At 41.3% G+C, this 21272-nt stretch overlaps 1 protein-coding gene across 3 annotated transcripts in view; it reads left to right on the top strand.

Moving 5' to 3' along the window:
• Nucleotides 1-21272, top strand: part of ATL2 (atlastin GTPase 2) — a 42501-nt gene that overhangs the window by 18659 nt on the left and 2570 nt on the right. For all 3 annotated transcript variants that reach the window (XM_071581111.1, XM_071581102.1, XM_071581121.1), the window contains exons 2-12: nucleotides 1854-2131; nucleotides 6611-6745; nucleotides 8380-8484; nucleotides 9584-9634; nucleotides 11703-11759; nucleotides 12787-12879; nucleotides 13118-13256; nucleotides 14057-14184; nucleotides 16287-16343; nucleotides 17514-17585; nucleotides 20049-20480. In XM_071581111.1, the coding sequence (XP_071437212.1) occupies nucleotides 1854-2131; nucleotides 6611-6745; nucleotides 8380-8484; nucleotides 9584-9634; nucleotides 11703-11759; nucleotides 12787-12879; nucleotides 13118-13256; nucleotides 14057-14184; nucleotides 16287-16343; nucleotides 17514-17585; nucleotides 20049-20480 (1547 nt within the window). The remainder of the gene's footprint in view (nucleotides 1-1853; nucleotides 2132-6610; nucleotides 6746-8379; nucleotides 8485-9583; nucleotides 9635-11702; nucleotides 11760-12786; nucleotides 12880-13117; nucleotides 13257-14056; nucleotides 14185-16286; nucleotides 16344-17513; nucleotides 17586-20048; nucleotides 20481-21272) is intronic.

The raw sequence follows: 21272 nt of genomic DNA, 5'->3' as shown, positions 1-21272 counted from the left end.
ATAATCAATTTTTTGGCCTGCTTCATCAATGAGTTTGAGTTAGGGTGATGCTGGGAGCTGTTTTGCACACCCTCTTGGAAATTGGATAATGTTGGAGTTTAGTTCTAGCTTCTTAGGATTTAAACATTCACGTTTACTTTCTCTTCAAACCAAGTACCACACTAGCTTAATATATTCAAACCAAATTTTTTAAGATTTAGTGCCATTGGCCTTTGAGGCAGCATGAGATTGAGTGCTTGGAAATGTCTTCTGTCATTTGTAGTTAAATGAAATGTTGTCAGAATTGGATAAAGAGACAATTACTGGAAAAACTCCAGGGTCACCATCTTACCAGTTTTTCACGTTCATGGTAATAACTCAGACATCTCACTACATCCAAACCAGAAAGTGTTGGAGCCCTGTTCGTAAGTCTTTTGCTGAGGAGGGTTATCTGGGGTGCAAAGTATGGCCAGAGTGACGTGGCAGGTTCTGTGCCATAAATGAATGAAACTGTTGTGTTCTATGGTCCCTCATGGACACATCCTGCGAGACAGCACTTCCTGTGCGCTGTTTCCACAGGGAGCATCAAGTAACTGGAGGTGGCTGCTGCTTTGACTTTGTTAAAGCAGTGCTGGGTAATGCAAGCGTGGCTGGGACAGTGTGCTTAAATTCCTCTGTGGTAACTCCAGTAACTGCTGGGAAAGTCCCTTGATAGGTTTGTGCACACGGGGTTCTGATAGAATATGGCAAACTGTAAGTCTGGACTGGGAGGCAATTCTGAAGCACAAAACCACTTTCTGATGCTTACTAGGAAAAGTGGAATCAGGAACAAAGAGTTCATTTCTGTTGTGAAACAAACTTTGATGTTGTGGTGCTTGAACAAGAGAAGAGACTACATTTTGAATAGGTCAGTTTGTTTTTTTTTCTAGGCCCCTAACCCAGTGACTCCTGAACTCCAGAAGTCAGGAGATAGAATATTGGTACTATTGTAATTGTATGTCTGAAGGGCTGTGTTACATTTTGTTTCATTAGTAACTTAAATCTAAACTGAGTTATAGTTCTTTCAGCTACTGGTTGATCCTGAAAGGGTATTGCTTCTGAAATTGTTATAAAACAGTCTCTTAACTGTTCTTGAGAGTTGATACTTACTGTCATTAAATCTTGCTTATCAATGCATCATAGGAGAGTATGAAGCCAGAAACTGCTGCCAATGTTTTTTGGTTTTCTTATTCCAGAAGAGTTTGGCCTTGCATGTTCTCAAGAGTTTATCCTCTTGCAAGCAGTGAACAGTGCTCTGAAGTCTGTCTTGTACTGAGACTTGAAACAGGCATAATGTATTGGATTTATAGAAGAGCATCTATATAGGCATCTGGTGTGTGTTACCCTGGGGTTCCATACTGGGTCATTTGTCTTGCTTGCACATGTTGGCAAGCAAAACTGTCAGAAAACATTCATTTCCCCCCACCCTCTACTCCCTTACAATAAAAAAGGTGGTGATACAAAAATGGCCTTTTTTGGTCCGCTTTGGAGCTTATTATAAACTATATCTTTTTTCCTGATAAAAGGCCCTTGATTTTTAATAGAAGTTATACTTAAGAAGCCTTTAAAAGGGGCTTTGAAGCTGAGAATCAAGTGGTTTTTTTGTGATTTCTTAAAACAGAGAGAATGCTGAAGACCTGAAATGTAGACTATACACAAAGCTGATGAAAATGGTCAGGGAACTACTGTTGATCTCTTTCCCTGTGCACATGCATTCCCAAGAACATCCCTCTTGCTGCTGGAAATGGAAGCCCAGCGAAAGGCTTCACTGAAAAAAAAAAAATTAGTGCCCTAAGCTCTGACTTTCTAATGTGTTCTCACCTGTCAATTTGCAGGTAAGCATTATGAGGAGGAAGAGGAGGATGCCCTGCCTGACTCAGACGCCCTGCCAGACTCAGATGACGAGGTGGAATTGGACAAGCCGCGCCCCATACAGATTGTTCTTGCTCACGAAGATGACCATAACTTTGAATTAGATGAAGCAGCATTGGAAAAAATCTTGCTTCAGGAACACATTAAAGATCTTAACATAGTAGTTGTGTCTGTAGCAGGAGCTTTCCGCAAAGGAAAATCTTTTCTGCTGGACTTCATGCTTAGATACATGTATAACAGGGTGAGTAATTTGGATTTTTCCTGTAGGAGGGAAGTAGTTTGGTATTTTAGTAATTTATTTTTGTGGTTGTTAACTTGAGCGCAAATATAGCGGGGCAAATTTTTCTTACTTATTGGGGAGTGGTGAAGGAAGCTACTCTGTTTCTACACTGTGAAAAAGTGTATTTAAGTTACAGTTTTTCAATGTACATTTTCTTGTGGTTGTCAAGGGAACTTACGGGTGTCATGATGCAAGTAGACCTGAGAAGAACTTGAATGAGGGAATGTGATGGCTTCTAGTTCGGCTCTGGGGAAGGGCTCATCCTGGTGGTAGCTTAGATGAACCTTTTTTGACTTCATCTCCTGAAATCACATTGTAGCACTCACCTACCTATAGTAGCAAAAATAAATGTCTTACCCGATAACTATTGATAGACTAAATCTGCTTAAATCTGATGTGTGGCAAAAAGGAGGAGGTGTCCGTTTTGCTGCTTGGAATGTGTCTCTGAACACAATCCAGGAACTTCTAAAATCCTTTTATGTTAATAAATGTCTGATCCAAAATATAATTTCTTATTTTAGTTTTTGGCTTTTGGCTGGCATTGTCTTCCTTCTTCTGTGCTTTGAACCCTTGGCTTTTATGGAGAAGGTGAGGTAGGGTCTTCTGTGACCGTGCACTTCTGCCTGTCACAGGTTGTGGTGTGTTTCTTTTAGTCTGCAGAGTGAATGTTGACAAATCTTTTGCTCTTTGAAACTCTTAAGAAACCAGAACTGATTAATTTTTTGGTTACTGTTCTTTGGAGTTTGTGCTAGTTGGTTTGAGGGAGGAAAGTGGAACCCTGCACTTACAGGAAATACGGGAATACTGCAAAGAATCTGCCTCTAGTTGGCAGATGAAGACTTCTTTCTCCCACTCCTAGTAGTGCTTGCTATTGAATTTCTCTCACTGATTTACCAGGAGCTCTGTAAGAAAGACTAGGGAGGATATGGTAGGAGGAATATAGGGTAGTAAGATGGTGATCTCAACTTCTTAAAATTCTCTTAACCTAGGGAGGAAAAATGTTTAATTTGATACAGCTGTTCAGCGGGTGGCCTTGTGTGTGTGTGTGTATGAGCCTTCCTGTGTCCTGTCTGTGTTCAAAACTAAACCAGCCAACCAAAAACCAACAACCTCTGCAAACAAAAGAAAAATCCAAAATCGTAAGCATAGTAATCTGAGCAAGATGGTGGACGAGGTAGAGGGTAGTGCTAATTCCTTTCAAAAACAGAAGGGCTGGGCTTCAGCAAATACTGTTTGACTTTCAGATTGAGAAATAAAACAGAAATTCATAAAACAAACCTGGTTGTATCATGCCTCACTTTCCTTTATTGTGCAGTCACTTCTCAGTTTTCTATAGGTGTCCGTCAAAACGCCACTTATTTCTCTTAAACCGAAGGTAAAGGCAAACGTTGCCATCTACGGTAACAACTGTCTCTTATAAAAGTAGAGGTCCTGCCCTCCATATGCTGCTTCTGGCCAGCCATTTACATTCTGAAGCTGTAACACTTGCAGGCCCTTAGCAGAGCTGATCCAACTCAGCGATGCATCAGAAGACACTGCACTTTGCCCAGTTGTTTTCCTGCCAGCTCAGTGACGTAAACTGGCTTAGGGAAGAAGTTTGACAAGCGTCAGAATTGCTGCAAGCCAATTGATGGGAGTTGGGGATGAGAGAGAATAACTGCAACACCTCCTCTTTTGGGCACCCTTGAGTTGTGTGAAGTCAAATGATATCCTCTGCTTATGCAAATTTAGTACAGGAGGAGAGATGTAGGTTTATAGTGCTCCCTCCATCTTCAGTCAAGCTCAATTATGAGTCTGTATTTTCTGTGAACTAAATTTTGGGTCCTGAACAGAGTACTAAAGCAACTGCATTCAGCTCGTATGTTAATCAAGCAGTTTTTGGGATGTCCTCCGCTGTGGACATTAACATGCATGATGAAGAACTTGCCAAGAAACTTCAGAACCTCACTTTTCTTATTTTAAACCAAGGGCAGGTCATATGAAACGTTGCCATTCTCAAAACCTGACTGGTGCCAGCTGAAGTCAGAGGTAGGATTTTGGCATGGCTTAGGCTGATCACTCACTTCAGGGAGCTGGACATCTCATTTCAAGCACTGACACTTGGTGTTACGATTGCTCGTTTGAAGTGCAGCAGCAGCAGTTGTGTACTCGGCAAGCAGCTGCAAGGATCCTGTGATCCTAAGCCTTTCTAAGAGCTGGATGCAGTAACATTTGTAAGTTTAGATTTAAAAGCTTTTTTATTTTGTAACAGGAGTGTCATCTTATCTTGAATTAATCTTCAAAGTGCACTATGTACTAATGCACTGTGCAAATAAAGCTGCATTGGTTCTTTTCTTTAGTGTGGAATAAACTTAGAGAAATGATCTTTTAGGAGCTTTTGTTTCCTCTTCCCATCTCTTGAATATCTTTCAAGACAACTTGAAGGATGGAGACTTTAAAATACTGAGTTATGCTGAGGAAAGATGGGGTAACAAAAGGAGTGCTTCTAACTGATGGAAAGGTCATTCAGAGGCAGGTTTAAGAAGATGATCCACAAGGTGAAGCAACTTCAGGTAAAGTTGTGCCAGTTAAAACATGAAAGTCTCCTGTGGTACAAATAACATGAAATCAAATGAGGTCATAGCTAGTGCTCACTGGGGAACTTCAAACCATTTGTATAGCTTTGGTTTAAATTGTTACAAAAAGGATTATGTCTGGACCAAAATGGGATAAAGTATTCTTGTATAAAATAAAAATGGAACATATTGTTGAGTAACTGTATAACAGAATCTTTCGAAAAAGTAAAAAGCCACAGTCCCTTGACATGTACATGTGAAAAATGATTCAGCATTGCAACACTGTATCTTGGAGTGCACTGAAGCACAAAGCAGGCCTGGAGCTTTGATTCCTAGAGTGGTCTATGGAAGCATAAGCATCTTCCAGGATAAAAAAAACTCCCAGGGAAAGCTGTTCAGGTTTTGCTTAGTCTCTCTGGTAGAGGTGTCCTGTCAAAATAAATAAAACCCCCTCAAACAACCAACCCCAATAAACCTACCTGTAGATCTCCACTTTGATACCTGTGCTCATTTTCTGAATTTTTATCTACTCATGTTTGTCTGATCCAAATAGCAGAGCTGAGTGGGATGCTGTTAGTATTTAGGAGAATGCTGGTGCAGAATTGTTTGATTGTCTGCATGCTGCTAGACATGAGGAAAGTGTGCAGGTGTTTTTTCCATCTGTCTTTAGAAAAAATCAGGTTCACTTAGTTGTTTAAAGTATTTTCATTCTGTACAGCCCTGGGTACTCATGCTGTTTTCTGAAATGTAAAGAAATGTCTTGAACTGTTTTCTGAAAACTGCCAGTGCAGAGTCAGCAAAGTTAGAGCCCATAGCCTGGTGAATTGAGAAGTCTCCGGCTTGACCTTCTCAGTGGATGCTTTCCTGGCTGGTGATCTGCTCTGGACAGTTTGAAGGAAATTCATTAAATGTCTCTTTCTGTTCTGCCAGCTTGCTGTGTTCCAGCCTGTGAAAGAAAGGTTTTTCTCATCAGTTGAACTGTTGTGTGCCTGCCATTTCTTTCCTTTATGATTTCAGTGTTTATAAACCTGTCAGAGTGAAACTTCCCTGAGGTGCCTGCTCATGCCCCTTTCTTGCCCAGTACAGTAACTACGTTTTTGTGTTAAACATGCTCATGTAATGGCTGCATTCTTCTGTGTGAGCCACTGCTCCATGTTGCTGTCCTTGAAGACCCCATTACAATTCCATGAGCTGGAAATGTTGGCTGCCAACTGTACTTGACTCTCTTTCACAAACTGGGCAATGTCCCAATAAAATTTTAATGTGGATAGGTTGATTGACATGTATCCAACTCTTAATCTGACCCTGTCTCTTGAATCCTAATCACTTAGGAAATAGTATTTTTAAACTGTGGCAAGTATAGTTTGCAGATCTTCTGATCCTTGCCTATTCTCTGCAGCTTGTGTAAGATGGCATAGGGAGTCTTATACTGGCTTTTGTTAGTGTGGGGACTCAAATTCTTAGCTAACTGTTTCTGAGGGGAAAGGGAGAGGATTAAGTCAAGATCAGGTGTTTTGTCCCTTGCAGAGTTTTAGCTGTTCTGCAGTTAAAATACAGGCTATTGTGTTTGAGTTGAGTCTTCTCAACTGTAAGAGAAGAGTATGAATACTAAGTGGAATTGGTGGACAAAATTGAACTGTTCTCAGTAGCTCTGAGAGCTTGAAACTTGAAAACTGTGCACATACACTCTTGAGTTACTAAAGAGATGTGCAGCAGTAGTCTTGCTTTGTGGATGATCCTTGAAACATAGCAGAGTAGTATTGTGTTTTAATATTTTGTGTAGTGTTGTCAGCTGGGTAAATGTAAGAACAATGTGGAAGTCTGATAAAACATTTAAAAAAATCACCTCCTTGATTTTACGTAAGTTTCTCTTTTTGTTTTGTAGACGTCTCCTTGCTGGATAGGTGGAAACACTGAGCCATTGACTGGGTTTACATGGAGAGGTGGATGTGAACGGGAAACCACTGGCATTCAAGTTTGGAGCGAAGTGTTTGTCATTGATAAACCTAATGGAACAAAGGTAAGTGCCTGGCTCATGGTCTCCCTTGGAGATGATGTGAGGTTTTTGTTTGGGTTTGGTTGTGTGGGTTTCTTGTTGTAATTGTTTGGGTTTGGTTTTTTGGTTTTGTTTTAAACAAAACAGAGAGGCTGTGGGTGGCCCATCCTGGGAAGTGTTCCTGCCTGGGTTCAGCAGGACTCTGAGCAACCTGGTCTATTAGAACGTGCCCCTGCCCATGAAGGGAGTTGGAACTGGATGATCTTAAAGCTCACTTCCAACCTAAACCATTTGTATGATTCTACAACTTACAATGGGTTGCAATGCAAACATCAGTTGCTTTCCTTCGTATTAACTCCATAACATATTTGGAAACTGTGTATCAGTGAAAGGATGGAGACTGATTATTACAACCCAGCAGAAAAGTTCAACAATAGTCTCATTCCAAAAGTACTTTGTTTTGGCAAAGTCTACTCCATCAAGGCTGACGGGTGGGTTATCCTGTAAATGTTGTAGAACTATAAATACTATATACAGATAAATGCTGTGTTGAAAACAGCTCTGTAACAAACACTGTTTTTGAGGGGTGAGAATATGTTCTAGCTTGTAGCTGTGTTTGAGTGAAATGTAACATCTGGCTGTAAGCACTAGAAGCCTCAGTGTTTGGAATCTGGTCCTTTTATATGGTTTTAACAGGTAGTCTATAAAAGGGGAATAAATCTAATAGTGGGGAAGAAAGGCACTTCCTCAATTCTAGTCAAAACTGGTGTACCTTTTTTAACTATTAAGTCAGTTTAACTATAAAGTTTGGTTGGAGGTGTTTATTCAAAGTGTTAATGTTCTTAATAGATACTTGCTCTACAATACTGGTGGTGATTTGGAACTATTCGTGTTCAGAACCACCATTGCTAGATTATTTAAATTTCATACCCTTTGCATTTGCAAAGGAAACATCTGATGCCCAATTAATATGGGACATGGATCTTAAAAATTGTGGCTTAGTGGCATGCAGGAAGTTTTAACAAATTCCATACCTAACCAAACATTTCTCTGGCTAAAAAACAGTTATGTTGTGAGGATCTGCTTGTGCTCCAGGAACAAATCACTTATTTGTTCTTGCTTATCAGTCATCTCCAACTGAAGGAGGAAGGGAATTGTAATAGATCTCAAAGATGGAACTTGGACTGATGAACTTTTTTTCATTAATACCACTTCATTTCTTGTCATTTCAACAGACAGTCATATCAATTGTCTTGTTTTCTTTTGAAAATAATTGTTTTTAAGATTTTTTTTGAGTAACCATCTCACTGTTAGCTCTGATGAACTGTGCTAGATTTGCAGCTGAGACTGAAGTTGTTCCAGTGAATAAGAACTGTCAGTTCATCTGCCCTCTACCTCCCTGGGCTGAGGGAGGCTATTTCTGTGGGAGAAGGTAACTAGGCAAGACCAGGGACTTAAGGCTGAGGACACGACCCTCTGGCTGGTGCTTACTCAGCTGTAGGCATGTGAAGTCACGTGTGCAGGGAGCTGGCTGAGGTTTAGCAAATAGGTGCAGGGGCAGAGATGAGCTCTGCTTGAAATAGAATTTACTGCAGTCACCTGGCATATGAAAGTGTTAATGATTTGGTTAACTGTTGCTGTTCTTTAAAACTCTCCAGGTTGCTGTACTACTCATGGATACCCAAGGTGCCTTTGATAGCCAATCCACTATCAAAGACTGTGCAACGGTTTTTGCTCTGAGCACCATGACAAGTTCTGTCCAGGTGAGAATACCTGTGCTGGCAAATGATGGCAGTTACAGGAACCCTCTGTCCTGAACAGGCAAAGAATATCTCTCTGTCCACACCCAGAAAGTTCACCTGCATAACTTCCTCCAGCCGTGATATAAAATTTCACTCTTTATGTCTTGCTTTCAGTGCAGTACATGACCTATATAAGTTTCTCTGTGGAATCAAGGTTGTCCAAGGCCAAGCTGAGTTAAATTGCTGACAGAACTGGGAAATCCCCTCCCCGCCTCCAAGGTGTCAAAGTAGCAACTGCTTCTGTGCAGATGTGTTACAGAATCGTTTTTAAGGCTTTAGATAAGGTTTGGGGTGACTTTACACTGTGATCAGCTAAACTTAGTTTTGTGCTACTGTTAAAGCATCAGTTAACATTCTGACAATTCTCTTGTGCTGTGCCCAAAACTACTTTTAAGCTTGTGTCTTAACTGTGGTAAGAGCGATCAGGTTTTTGGGAGGGGACCTTCTTCAGCCATGCTATTACAGAAAAGGAGCAGGAGTATGTAGAACACTACTTTTGTCCTGTAGTGTTCACTCTGGGTGGATTGTTTCATTAGGGTAAGTTTTGGATTGTTGATGCATCTCTTTGTATATTGCTGTTCATTATTTGTGCTATTGAAACAATCATGAAGCTCCCTGGATGAAATCATATTTCTCTGGGAAGACTTGAGAGCAAAAGAGCTGAGTGAATTGGCTACCTGGTTATTTCTGTGTCAGACATACAGCTGCTGGATCACTGAATCCCGGAGCACTTGGACTTGCCCTTCTTAGTCCTCTTGTCTCACTCCTGTGCCGTGATCAGGGCATTCTTCTCTGATTCCATTATGGCTTGCTTCCTTGGGAAGAAGGTGTTGTAAGAAGGATTAGGGTAGTCATCAGTGGTTTTGTTGCTAGTGCTTTGAATAAGAAGGTGACTTTTCTTTGAGATGTGTTCTGTGACACCTTTCTAGTTGCTGACTTTTGGGTAGTTGTGGTTTTCTGTGTAACTGGAGGGGACAGAAATACTCAAGACATGTAAAAGAGACTATGAATCTAAGATAATGGTTTCATATTACACTAATTTTCTGACTCCCTCTTGCAGGTATACAACTTGTCTCAGAATATTCAGGAAGATGACCTTCAACATTTGCAGGTAAGAATATTCTGAGCTTACATTAAGCTTCTTCTGAACTGAGACATTTTTCTAGGAGTTACTACTCCTATAACTGACCTGGGAGCTGCTACTACTTCATATGTAAAACACTGAAGCTGAAAGTAGTACTGTCTGTAAAAACAGTGCATCAATTCTGTGACACTTTGATGTTTCTGCTGGGCCAATACAGAGGTAAAATGATACATGCCTCTAATCTGGCTAATTCTTTTAGAGTCTGTTCTTTGAAATTCCTGAAAGATTGAGAAAGGAAAATGATTTATGGAAGTACTTAATGACAAAATTCCAATGTTTCCCCTTTTTCCCCTGAAATAGGATAATGGGTGGTATTTTCATAACCACTTTCTAAGGAAATGTGGGAACTTGGGTCAGGGCAGAAAGAGTATCTTCTACCCAAAAGCCATCTCTAGTATTTTAGCTGAGAAATTTCTGCAGAGTTTTATTTTCATTAGGAAATAAAACCAGGAAAGTGTTGTCTTCTTTACATGGGGTTTTTATCCTCTAATGGAACATTGTGGTCAAAGGCCACTAAAGTCTGGCTTAATGTGAATTGTGCAAGAGCCTTATCTCCTTAACTTAAAACCTGTAGCTTTAGAGACTAGCTTGTGTATTAACAAATGCCAAGACCATGACCTTGTCACAGCTTAAAACTGTTTTGTCTGTCTTCAGTGCTACAAAAGACTGGCTGCCAGTGCTGGAAGTAGAAGAGCACTAACTAAACATAGTCTTGTAATGCTCTTCTCAGTTAACAGGGTTGTATCACTGGGCCAACACCTCCCCCAGCCCCAAAAAATGCAACCAAGCACTGCAAGCTAAAAAATCCATAGGTAATTATTTGAAAGCCAGACATTCCTCATGACTCTGGTCCTTGAACACTGTCAGTACAATCTGAATAGAGCAATCTCTTTACTGGAGGGTGAGATTTGAGGGAAGGAAGAGAAAAAAAAAAAGATAAATACAAGCAGTGGGTAGGCAACACCCATGCATTTAAAGTTGCACTGGGAATTGTTGTCTGAGGGAAGGAAATTCTGAATTTCTCTTGTAACGGCAATTTATGTAATTCTGAATTACTGTTAGTCTCCACCTGCCTTTTTCATGTAGCAGGGAATTGAATGAGGTCAGGAGCTGGGGCCAAAGAAGCCAGTCTCATGTAGGTGCTTGGCCACTTCAAAGCTGCTTTTGCTCAGGGTGGACAATAGCTTGGAAGTTGATTTGTGTTAAATTAGTCTTGTAAGTTCTCAGATGCTCTGTGATCAACACAGGAGAAGCCATCCTTTGAGCCATGAAATTTATCTGAGGTGTTCCAGGGGTTAGTTTTACAGCAGAATGGCAGCTGTCTGGTAGTAGAGAACTCTGGTGTGCTTCTCTCATCTCGACCTCCAAGATCTGTAACGAGGCTGGCATGGATCAACTCTGCTGAAACAGCCAGCACAGTCCATAATTCATGTTCTTGTGGGTTGTTTGGCCTGCCCAGTCCAGTGAGGAATGCTGCTGGTGCTGGTATTAAAGATGATGAAAGCAGTGAGAGGAAGACAGCTGACACTTGCCTTTATACTGGTGGGAAGGACCAATTATCAGTTAAGGTCATGGGCTGAAGCAGAGATCTGAGAAGCTGCTGAACTTGGCTTGTATTTAAATGTCTGATACATTGGCTCTAGCCAAATTCTTTGGGATTTCCAGGAATAAACCTTTTGTGGGAAGTAAGGGGCAAATGTTAGACAGGCTTACCCTCTTAGTCCAGGAAACAAATGTTGGAAGCTGGCTTGCTGAGAGATGCAGCCAGCTTTCCTCTGAGAATAGCCCACAAGCCACCCACTTAGAGCTGCAGTGTGTTGACAGTTTTAGAATGGCACCATGAAGCCAGTGGAAATCGTGTCTCCTGCCTGAATTTTACTGAGGACTGGTATATTCATTACTGAGGTTTGTTTGCCATTCTCAAGCTATAATAGGATTTAAGACTGAATGCTTCATTTTCTAGTGACATAATAGACTGTTTTACAGTGGAAAATGTGGTTTTTATGTGGCACACTCACACTCTTCTTTCTATCAGTTGTTTACAGAATATGGAAGACTAGCTATGGAAGAAATTTACCAAAAGCCGTTTCAGGTAACCCAATGTCAAATGCATCTTAAGCAGTTGAATGTGTGGCAAATTAGCTCAGGATAATTTATGGAGATGAATCAGTTGGTCTGAAGCTAGGCTGTTCTTTGCAAGACTAACTTTCCTTCACTGTTGCCACATTGCTTGGCAAAAACACAGTGGAAGAATGCTGAAGGAGGATCACATTTTGGGTAAGCATAGCTTTGTGCTTGAGTTGTAAGGTCTAAAAGGAATCAAAGTGTCAAGTGATGTGCAGGTGTTAGGGAAAAATATTCTGTGCTGCCTTCTTACTCATTACCCTGAGATGTCATTGATCTTTGCTGGCTCTGAGAAAGGGCTGCATGTCCTCTCGGTAATGGCATTGAGCAAAGCCATGTTGCATTTCATGTCCTTGAAGCATTGTTGGCTTCAGTGGTAAAAGTCTCAAAGCTGGTTGTTTGCAAGGCCAGAGAAGGGTTTGAGGCTGCTTCTGCTTAGCTGAGCCAATGACCGAGATCTCTTCCATCCTGAAGTGTCTTCTTAACCCGTAAGGGTTGGAGTCGGTTGCTGTTAGTGGTAAATTTTAGAACTTTTGTGTTTCCCAACTGTGAATCCTTGGGATGTTCTTGTAACTGACCTAGACAAGGTGTGTTCTTTGTAAAGCTCCTTGTACAAGAGTAATGTGAAGGTTTGTTTTCTGCCTTCAGCTGCTGGGGGAGAGGACAGTGCAATCCTTGTGGAATAGCAAAGGGCAAACCTGTGAAATGGGAAAGGGACAGTTGGCTACTTCCTTTCAGATAAGGAATGAATGTATGGGTTTGTGGTTTTTGTTTTTTGGTTTTTTTTAACAAGACAAAACTTGCACCACAGAACTACAAGGCTACTTCATTTAGAGCAGTCAAATATGCAACCCCCTTACATTTATATAATATACTTACATGTAATATATAATATGTTCAGGGCAACCATGTATTTTAAAATAATTACGTATGTTATAGTTTTTGACCTCAGGAATGATGTAAGCCATTCACTGCTGTTGCTTTTCCTGTTACAGACACTAATGTTCTTAATTAGAGATTGGAGTTACCCTTATGAACATGCATATGGCTTGGAAGGAGGAAAAACGTTCCTAGAGAAAAGATTGCAGGTAAGTTATCTCCAGTAGCCCTTGACTTTCTGTCAGGGTAGTGATGCACGATGAGCTGGCTCATTGTGCTAATAAAACACATTTGTGATGTTTCCCCTGTGTGCAAAGCTGACATTATTAGGTTTAGGAATAAAAGCTTACACTTTTGTGATTTTACTGCTATTAAGATGATATTTAATCTGAATTGCAATACTGTAAAACTGCTGGAAGTTCTTACTGCCTTTTTTATTTCTTCCAGGTAAAGCAAAACCAACATGAAGAGCTACAGAATGTAAGGAAGCATATTCACTCCTGTTTCAGTACTCTTGGGTGTTTCCTGTTGCCCCACCCTGGTCTCAAAGTTGCAACAAATCCAAATTTTGATGGGAGATTGAATGGTAGGAAGCTTTTCATTTTGTGTTTCTTGATTCATGATGGTAGTTAAACACTGTAATGGTTGGCTATTGAAATGCCTGCTTGGAAAAATATCAGGCTAAAAGGTGAAACTGCAGAATCTAGAAATGTGCACTGTGTGTTCTTTTTAGTGGTTTAAAGGTCGAGGAGTTACGCAGGCAGAGGGAACAAGTATCTTTGTGTCCAGCTGTTTATTGTAATCTGATAACATGAGACATACTTAAAGGTCATTAAATAAAGATTCCAAAGATAAAATAAGGGTTCCAGAGGGGAGAATTAGCAAAATTAAAGGCTTCACTTTCTTGAAAGGCTTTTCTCTAGAAACTTGCTAAACCACAGGTCAGCTCTGGAATGACTAAGATCAAAGCTGTAGGGTTCTGCTGCTGCAGAATGAGAGGCACAGGATTCCTTCAGTTGATACTTGTCCCCCAGCAGAGGGAATGTACCAGAATGGCAAAGGCTATAAAAGGAGTTGTGATGGTGGGATGCCAGCCACTGCTGTGCTGAGGGGTTATTGTGCAAGATGTTGGCATAATTGGGGAAATACACTTCAGATATTATAAGGACAATGCAAGCTTGTTCTCTGAAGTTAAGATTGGTAGATTAGGAGTAAGTGAATTTACTAAAGCTATACTATGTATTTAAGCCTATAAATATCTTAAAAATGCATTTAAGGGTTGTGATGCTATGGATTTTGAAGGATCAGGGGTTACCGTGTTCCTTTAGGAAATATAAAATTGAAAACTAACCACTTTTTTTCCTGAAATTGATTGAATTTTTCTAGATATAGATGAGGAATTTAAGAATGAACTGCAGAATTTGGTACCATTACTGCTTGCCCCTGAAAACTTGGTAGAAAAAGAGATTAGTGGATCCAAGGTGACCTGTAGAGATCTTGTAGAATACTTCAAGGTAAGCAAACTCATACTAATTATTTCTGTTAATAGCTTAAAAGAAAGTATTCTAATTTTAGGCCATGTTGTTCCCAGAGAAGATAAGATATCTAGGCTGACACTTGCTGATCAGCTCACTTTTATTTTCATTATTCTGAATTTCCAGAACTGGCACACTAATTCCTACCAGTATAGTTCTTAGCAAGCTACTATTGACAAAATTATGTGTTGGTAGATTTTTTTCTCTCTTTGTAAATAGACTGAAATACTTTAAGCTTTATTAGATATCTTTTGCTTCTTTGAAATCCTAGTTTGTCTGGATGTGTTGCATGCCTTTTTTTTTAATATTAAAGTAGGTCTCACATCACTTATACAGATAGAAAAACAGCTCTTAAACTGCTAGGTATGCAGTGATAATTTCAGATACTACCCTCTGGATTTTTAAAGTGGAAGGAAGGTTCTTGATAAACACTTGCATGTGCTGCACCAGTGTGCTCTGAAATATTTGTGTGATACAGTTGTTAGTCTTGAGCTTTTCTGGTACCGTGGTGACACCAGCAGAAATGTGATAACATAATCCCTACATCACCAGGAATTGTTCTGGTGTGTGTAGCCTTTTTTTGAATTGGAATAACTTAGACAGTTGACTTGGTAAGAATGAATGCCACTGTCTCCTGAGGACATGCATTTTGCATTGCTGCTTTTGAGCATGCATGTTCAAGGTAGAACAGTTAGGCTGATGTTAAGAAACAAACAAGTAACTGTTTTAGAAGGAAAGATGTGATATGGGTTGCAGAAATGGTGGCTGCTCTGACAAGCATAAAATCAACACTGGAGCTCAGAGGTTCAGTGTCTCTATCTATCAGCATGGTTGCATGCTGCTTTTTGCTCCAATTTCTTTTCTAGTAGGACCTGATCATTACAGTGCAGGGAGTGCACTTTCTGCAGCAGGTTTAATAAACTGCATCCTAAAAACTGGGTGTAAAACCCCTGTTGAAAAGCTGCCTGATTGACATCCTGTATCCTGTCTGGGAGCAGTCCTGTGGGGTGCTGCAGAAACACCATGCTTATGTAACTAAGGACGGCTGCTCCCTTGGGACTGTGCAGCTGAGGCTGAGATTGTGAAGCCTCAGCTGGAAGCTGTAGGGCTTTTTCTTGGAGGAAATAGCTACAGAAGCAAGGAGGGTGTTGAGGGATTGAAATCCTGTATAACTCTATGTGTTTTTGTAGGTTGTTCTGCAGTCTAGAGCATTGAGTACATAGGGACCCCGACAACCTTGTTCTCTCCTCCTTTACAGCAAAAAATCCTCAGGCCAGAGACTTGTAGAGAAGCTGGGGGGGAAAGCATTAGCAGCACAAAGAAGAGTAATGTCTCAGCCTCTGAGGGGTGAAAGTGGCCTTGTTGGTGTAACTTGCACAGCTTGTCTGGAGCACTGCAATGGCCACTGCTGCCTGCTGGGCACACTTACCTGTCCCCAGGAGCTGTGCCATGGGCCAGCTTGTGGGCTGAAGGAGACATGAAACGTGTGTTTTCTTCCAGCCCTCTGGAACTGTGGGAAAAGAAAGGCCAGCTGAGGATTGGTAGGGTGGGGCACAGAGGGATGGGCTGCCTGCTTAGCTTCCCGAAGTATTTTGGCTGCTCAACTCTGTCTGCATTAAGTGCTTTGATCTGTTTTTTTTCCTCCCACACTTGAATAGAGTGAGACATATGGGGAAATGTAAGTACTGGTTCTCCCAGCGCTGGGGTAAGCTTGGGCAGAGCTCTCACCAGAAAGGCTGTGTGAGATGGCCATCTCCACCCTTGTTCTGGGGACGGATTCCTTTCTTAGCAAACACCTTCTTATGTGCTTGAGGGAGCAGAAACCTGCTGTCAGGCCTGTCACTTCCTGAGTCAGTGGCAGTGTCTCCTTGGGGTGCTCTGCTGCCCTGCTGGGCCCCAGCCCCAGTCTTGTGCACAAGAAAGTAAATGGGAAAAAATGTCAAACTCATATGAAGAAATTTGCTTAATTTAATACTTAACATTGTTACAAAGAAATAATGTGAGCTCTGTCTCATGCCTCATGTCTCATTTTCCTTAATCATGAATGTTTAGAAAAAGAAACTTTTTTTTGTCCCACTTAGGCTTACATCAAAATCTATCAAGGAGAGGAGCTACCTCATCCGAAATCTATGCTGCAGGTATTTTATTTTTCTTTCAAATAACCTGATTAGATGATGTGTACTTCTTAAGTTCTTTGCAGTTGATGTTCATAACTGCCGTGGGGTCTGAAGCTCCCACACACAGCTGTAGTTCTTGAAGGATCTATATACTTGGAAAGCCATCTGAACTGTGATACTTAGGTAAACATTTTTTTTTCCCTGAGTTTCATCAACGAAGTGGAGCAGTGGTCTGTCTGCTTGGCTGAGTTTTTTAGGTGCTTTAGTTTCTCAGCCCGAGTTTCCTGTAACTTACTGTTTTACTGGTACCTTTCCTGCTGTATTCAGAGGGCATTTAGCACCAGATGCAGCAGATAAAATGGAGAAGGCTTTATAGTAATATAGCAATGGCCACTGTCACAGTGTTGGACCACTCTGTAGGTTTGTTAGACTGCATAACTGCATCGAGGTTTCTTTTCTGAGTTTCTCCAAAGAGGAAGCAATCTGAAAGCAAGGTATTTGCCTAAAGCTCCATTTTGAACCCTTGAATTGTTTGGGATGAAGACTGGTCTTTATGGTCAATTTTAACTATTTCGTTTTTGTGAGATTTGGTTTGTTCATTTTTTTTGGTTTTTCTAATCTTCCTGTGTCACTTCATTAAGACCTGACTGTTCTGGGTATTTTCTGGTCCTTCAAGGAACAAAATCTTTAGAGTTTTTTGAGAGTTCAGAAGACTAATCACAATGAAACAAAGGCTACTATCATTTCCTTTCCTTAGCATGCCATAAATCTGGCACAGGTTGAAAAGAAGTCTTAAATTCTAACAAAATTGACAATTACAGTTGACACCAAAAGGGTACATATATAATGCAGAAATCTACCAGCTTCCTTCTTTCATCACAGGCAGTGAAGTATGAGGATGAACATGCAATAGTTAAGTGGCCCTTTTGTGCTTATTAACAACAGAGCATTCAGAAGAGATTGTTCATGATGGAAAGCCTGTAGGAGCAAATTTGGGTCTTTTTGCAGCTGTACTAGAAAGCAGAAGACGTTCTCCTAGGCAGCAATAAGTTTTAATGTATATTGCTAAACTTCACTTACTTTTGTGTGGCCTTTTCCTGGCCATGAGAAGCTCTGGAGATTGTTGGGGTATGCTGGCAGTGCAACTGTCTGGTGATGCTGTGGTGACACGCGGTGCTCAATGTTTTCCAGGCAACAGCTGAGGCGAACAATCTTGCTGCTGTGGCAGGAGCAAAAGACTTGTACAGTAAAGGCATGGAGCAGGTATGATGCCACAACCTTCTCTAAACACTCACATGCAATTACAGGCCTTCAGTTTTCATGTTGTACTCTGGTTGTGAGCACGTTAATGGAGGGGAGTAGCTTGGGGCCAGTGCTGGTGTGTTTTGTGCACTGTGCCCTAAGGTTAGATCTCTGATGCTGGGCAGGTATGGGGATGGGTGTGTTTGCAAAGTACCACCTGTTAGTTGTTCTCTGTCCCTTTTGACAAGCATCTTAAAATCCTGTAACATGAAAAGGAGATGTTTGTTGGGCCAGGGTCGCACAGGGGTAAAATTCTACATTTATGGTCTCATACTTCTGAACTATGGTAATTCATTTGCTGTAAAATGCAAGGATTAAAGTGATTCTGAAAATCCTTGAAATGCAAGAATTAGTTTGAAAAACCTGCATATGTAATTTCCTACTTGCTTCTTCTTTTGAAGATGGTGACTTTATACCATTCAGAGCTGAATGACTCGATCGATTTCATACTTGAACTTAAGGTTAGGCAAGGTTTTATCATATAGAATTCTGAAAAGGATTATGTGTCTCTTAAAGCTTAACAGGACTATATTTATTGTGAAACTCTACAACCAGAAAAGACCTGTAGTTTTGATAATGTGCTACAAACATAGCTCCCCATTAACTAGGTTAATTCTGGTCTTAATTGCTAAAGTAGCTTTCCATTTTGAAATTAGAGTAAGACCTAATGCTCTAGTGGCAGACAAGCCAATTCCAGTTTGTCGAGTGCTCTGCTGATTTAGAGACTCCTCTGTTTCCATTTTGGAAAATGTCTTGAAATAGTGATTGTGGTGTTTATCACAAATATCAAGTCTGCCTTCCTATCTCGAATCTCAATGGTTATTGAGATACAGTAGTTGTAAGGCTTTTCACTTGGACCAGGGAATAAACAGGAACAGATGTTCTTCTAAACAGACTTTGTTTCCATAGTAATGTTCCCCAGTACTGTGTATTTTTATATCACTGCAGAGATATGCACAAATGTCTGGAATCATTTTTCATCCAGATGTCTCATATGATGTTCTTAATGTGTCATAGCTTTGAAACTCTTTATTTTTAAGAACAGAAGTGGGAACTCTTTGGATTTGACTCAGTTATGTAAAGATAGTTCTTACTGTAGCTTCTGAGTCGTCCTCATGAACCAAAGCCCTCCTTTGCTGAGTGTGCATAACCAAAACACTGTCCCCCTAATGGCCTGAAATGTAAGGAACAACAGGTGCAGTCACACAGAGTGCGAGAAAACAGTGGCAGTTATTTGAGTGGTGCCCTCTTGATCCCTCAGCAGCTCCTGGTGTTTAACACACTCAGACTGTTTTGAAGAATGAGACTAGTAGCCATTTTCTGGGGAATTTTGCTGGATGTGGCGGATTTAAATACGGAAAAAAGCAGAAAGGTGCTTGTTAAACTTGAGGTAAGGGTTGAGTGGGGGTGTCTGGATCTCGACAGTAATGTTTGCTGTGAAGAAGCTTGTCACTGAAGCCATGCATTGTGTAAGGTAGAAAGTGGGTGCTCTACTCTGAGAATGAGATCTTGTGTGTCCTGCTGAAGGGACAGCAGCAGGAAAAACTTAAAGTTGTTGATGCACTCAACACATGAGATAACAAGCAGTACTTAGAGACAGGAAAGAGAAGGCTGTCTTTTCATCATGTGGAAAGAATCACCAGTTCTTAGACATAGTCTTGACTGTGAGGGTCTGGAGGAGTTGGAGCTGATCTGCCATATGCATGTCTGGTGGCCTGGATAAACAGAGTAGAAGTCCGTGGAGTCTAACCATTTTCATACTCTTGTTGATTCAGGGAGAGGAAGATGATGGTGTCCCCATCACATTATCCATTTGAGTTACTGGTCTTGTCCCCTCAGCAGAGATGTACTCACACAAGTTGATCAGAATCAGCAGAGAGGACAGTCTAGGGAAGAATAGGCTAATGATGGCAGCAGCTAGTTCTTGTTAGTCTGTATCACCTGGTAAGTTCTGTGGAGCTTGCTAGTGGCAGCAATAAACAGGAATAAACTTGTAGAGTGGGCAGAATCTACCTGGTTTGTCCAAGATCTCCACTGCCCTTCTTACTGAGATGGGTGACCAGGAGTAAAAAGGTGGGTGAGAAGCTTGTGGCCTTCAGAGTTCTCTGCCCCTCGGTGTTCCTTTATTTCACCTTTTCATAGCAGGAATGTGCATGTGGCTGTTGTTCTGTCTTCTGGGCTTGCCTGAGGGGAACAATGACAGTATAAGTTCAGTCATGTGCTCTGTGTGGTGCTGTGAGGCTCCTGCCATGCCATAATGCAGAGTACCTTTAGCTGCTTCACTAGCTGGAATATGAGCTTGCAGAGCCAAGAGAGTGGCAGGAGGCAGTCTGGTGCTGGACTGGGGGGAGGGCAGCGAGGACCACGCCTGCTTTCTGTACAGCAGGAGGTACTCAGGGTATGATTCTCTACTTGCTCTAACAGGTTTGTGGGGGAGATAAGCCTTACATTGCCCCATCGGACCTCGAGCGGAAGCACCAGGATTTCAGAGAGACTGCTATCAGGCACTTCCGCTCCGTGAAGAAGATGGGAGGGGAGGAGTTCTGTCGGCGCTACCAGGAACAACTTGAAGTGGAAATTGATGAGATCTATGCAAACTTTGTGAAGCACAATGATGGCAAAAACATCTTTTATGCTGCTCGTACCCCTGCCACTCTATTTGCAGTCATGTTTGCCATGTACATAATCTCAGGACTGACTGGGTTCCTTGGTATGAACTCCATAGCTACCCTGTGTAATCTCGTGCTGGGGATGGCTCTTATATCGTTTTGTACGTGGGCATACGTTAAGTACTCTGGGGAATTCAGAGAAGTTGGGACAGCCATCGATCAGATTGCTGAAGCTATATGGGAACAGGTTGGTATCTGTTTTTATTGCAAAATCTTCCTTTCTTGAGCAGACATCAAACAGTTTCTGTTCAGTGCTGTGAAGGAAAAGCTGGTCTAGACCAAATGGAGAATACTAGTGCTGCCAAAGGGAAAGTCTGCTCAGAGGCATGACTGGTCTCTTCAGGAAGAGATGCCACACACAAAGAATGTTAAACAAGTTTAGGGTATTATAAAACAAGTGCTACTTAAAGGCTTTAGTAGGTGCTTGAATGGTAAAAATTAGAGGGAGTCCTCAAAAATCTTGTTACTTTCTCAGAGCAAGGAGTTCTGGTTTTAAAGGTATCTTTAAAGGTAAACTTGTCCTATTGATGTGGTGGACAAAATATCTCAGATGGTACAACAAACGGGATAGGTGAAACACTACCCTTGTCACCTGGTGTGATGCTGAAGGGCTTACTAGTCCTTGGAGAGAACTCAGCTGGGTGGTGACTTGCAGCAGCTGCTACGAGCAGGTTTCGTTCATCAAGATTAGTGTTGCTTGTGACAACTGCAGTGGGTGCAACTGCTGTTTGCATGGAATGTTTGACATGCAAATTCCTGAAAGAGATGACATGAATCTAAGAGTCCCAAAGCTGCAGGAGAAAATTTTCTGCACAGAGATTTTGCTGTGTGAATTCAGTTGACACAGCTGTCAACTGTGTCATTAAAGGCCAACATAGAGAATTCCTGACGAACTCTGGCAAGCAGTTTTGGGAACATTCTAACTAGGTATGTCTAGTGCCAGCAGAAGGGAAACACTTTGGTGCCGTTACTAGAAATC

The sequence above is a fragment of the Pithys albifrons genome, chromosome 2 (genome assembly GCF_047495875.1).
Source record: "Pithys albifrons albifrons isolate INPA30051 chromosome 2, PitAlb_v1, whole genome shotgun sequence".
Taxonomy (NCBI): domain Eukaryota; kingdom Metazoa; phylum Chordata; class Aves; order Passeriformes; family Thamnophilidae; genus Pithys; species Pithys albifrons.
Note: the sequence above shows the minus strand (reverse complement) of the source record. Positions and strands in the feature narration are given on the sequence as shown.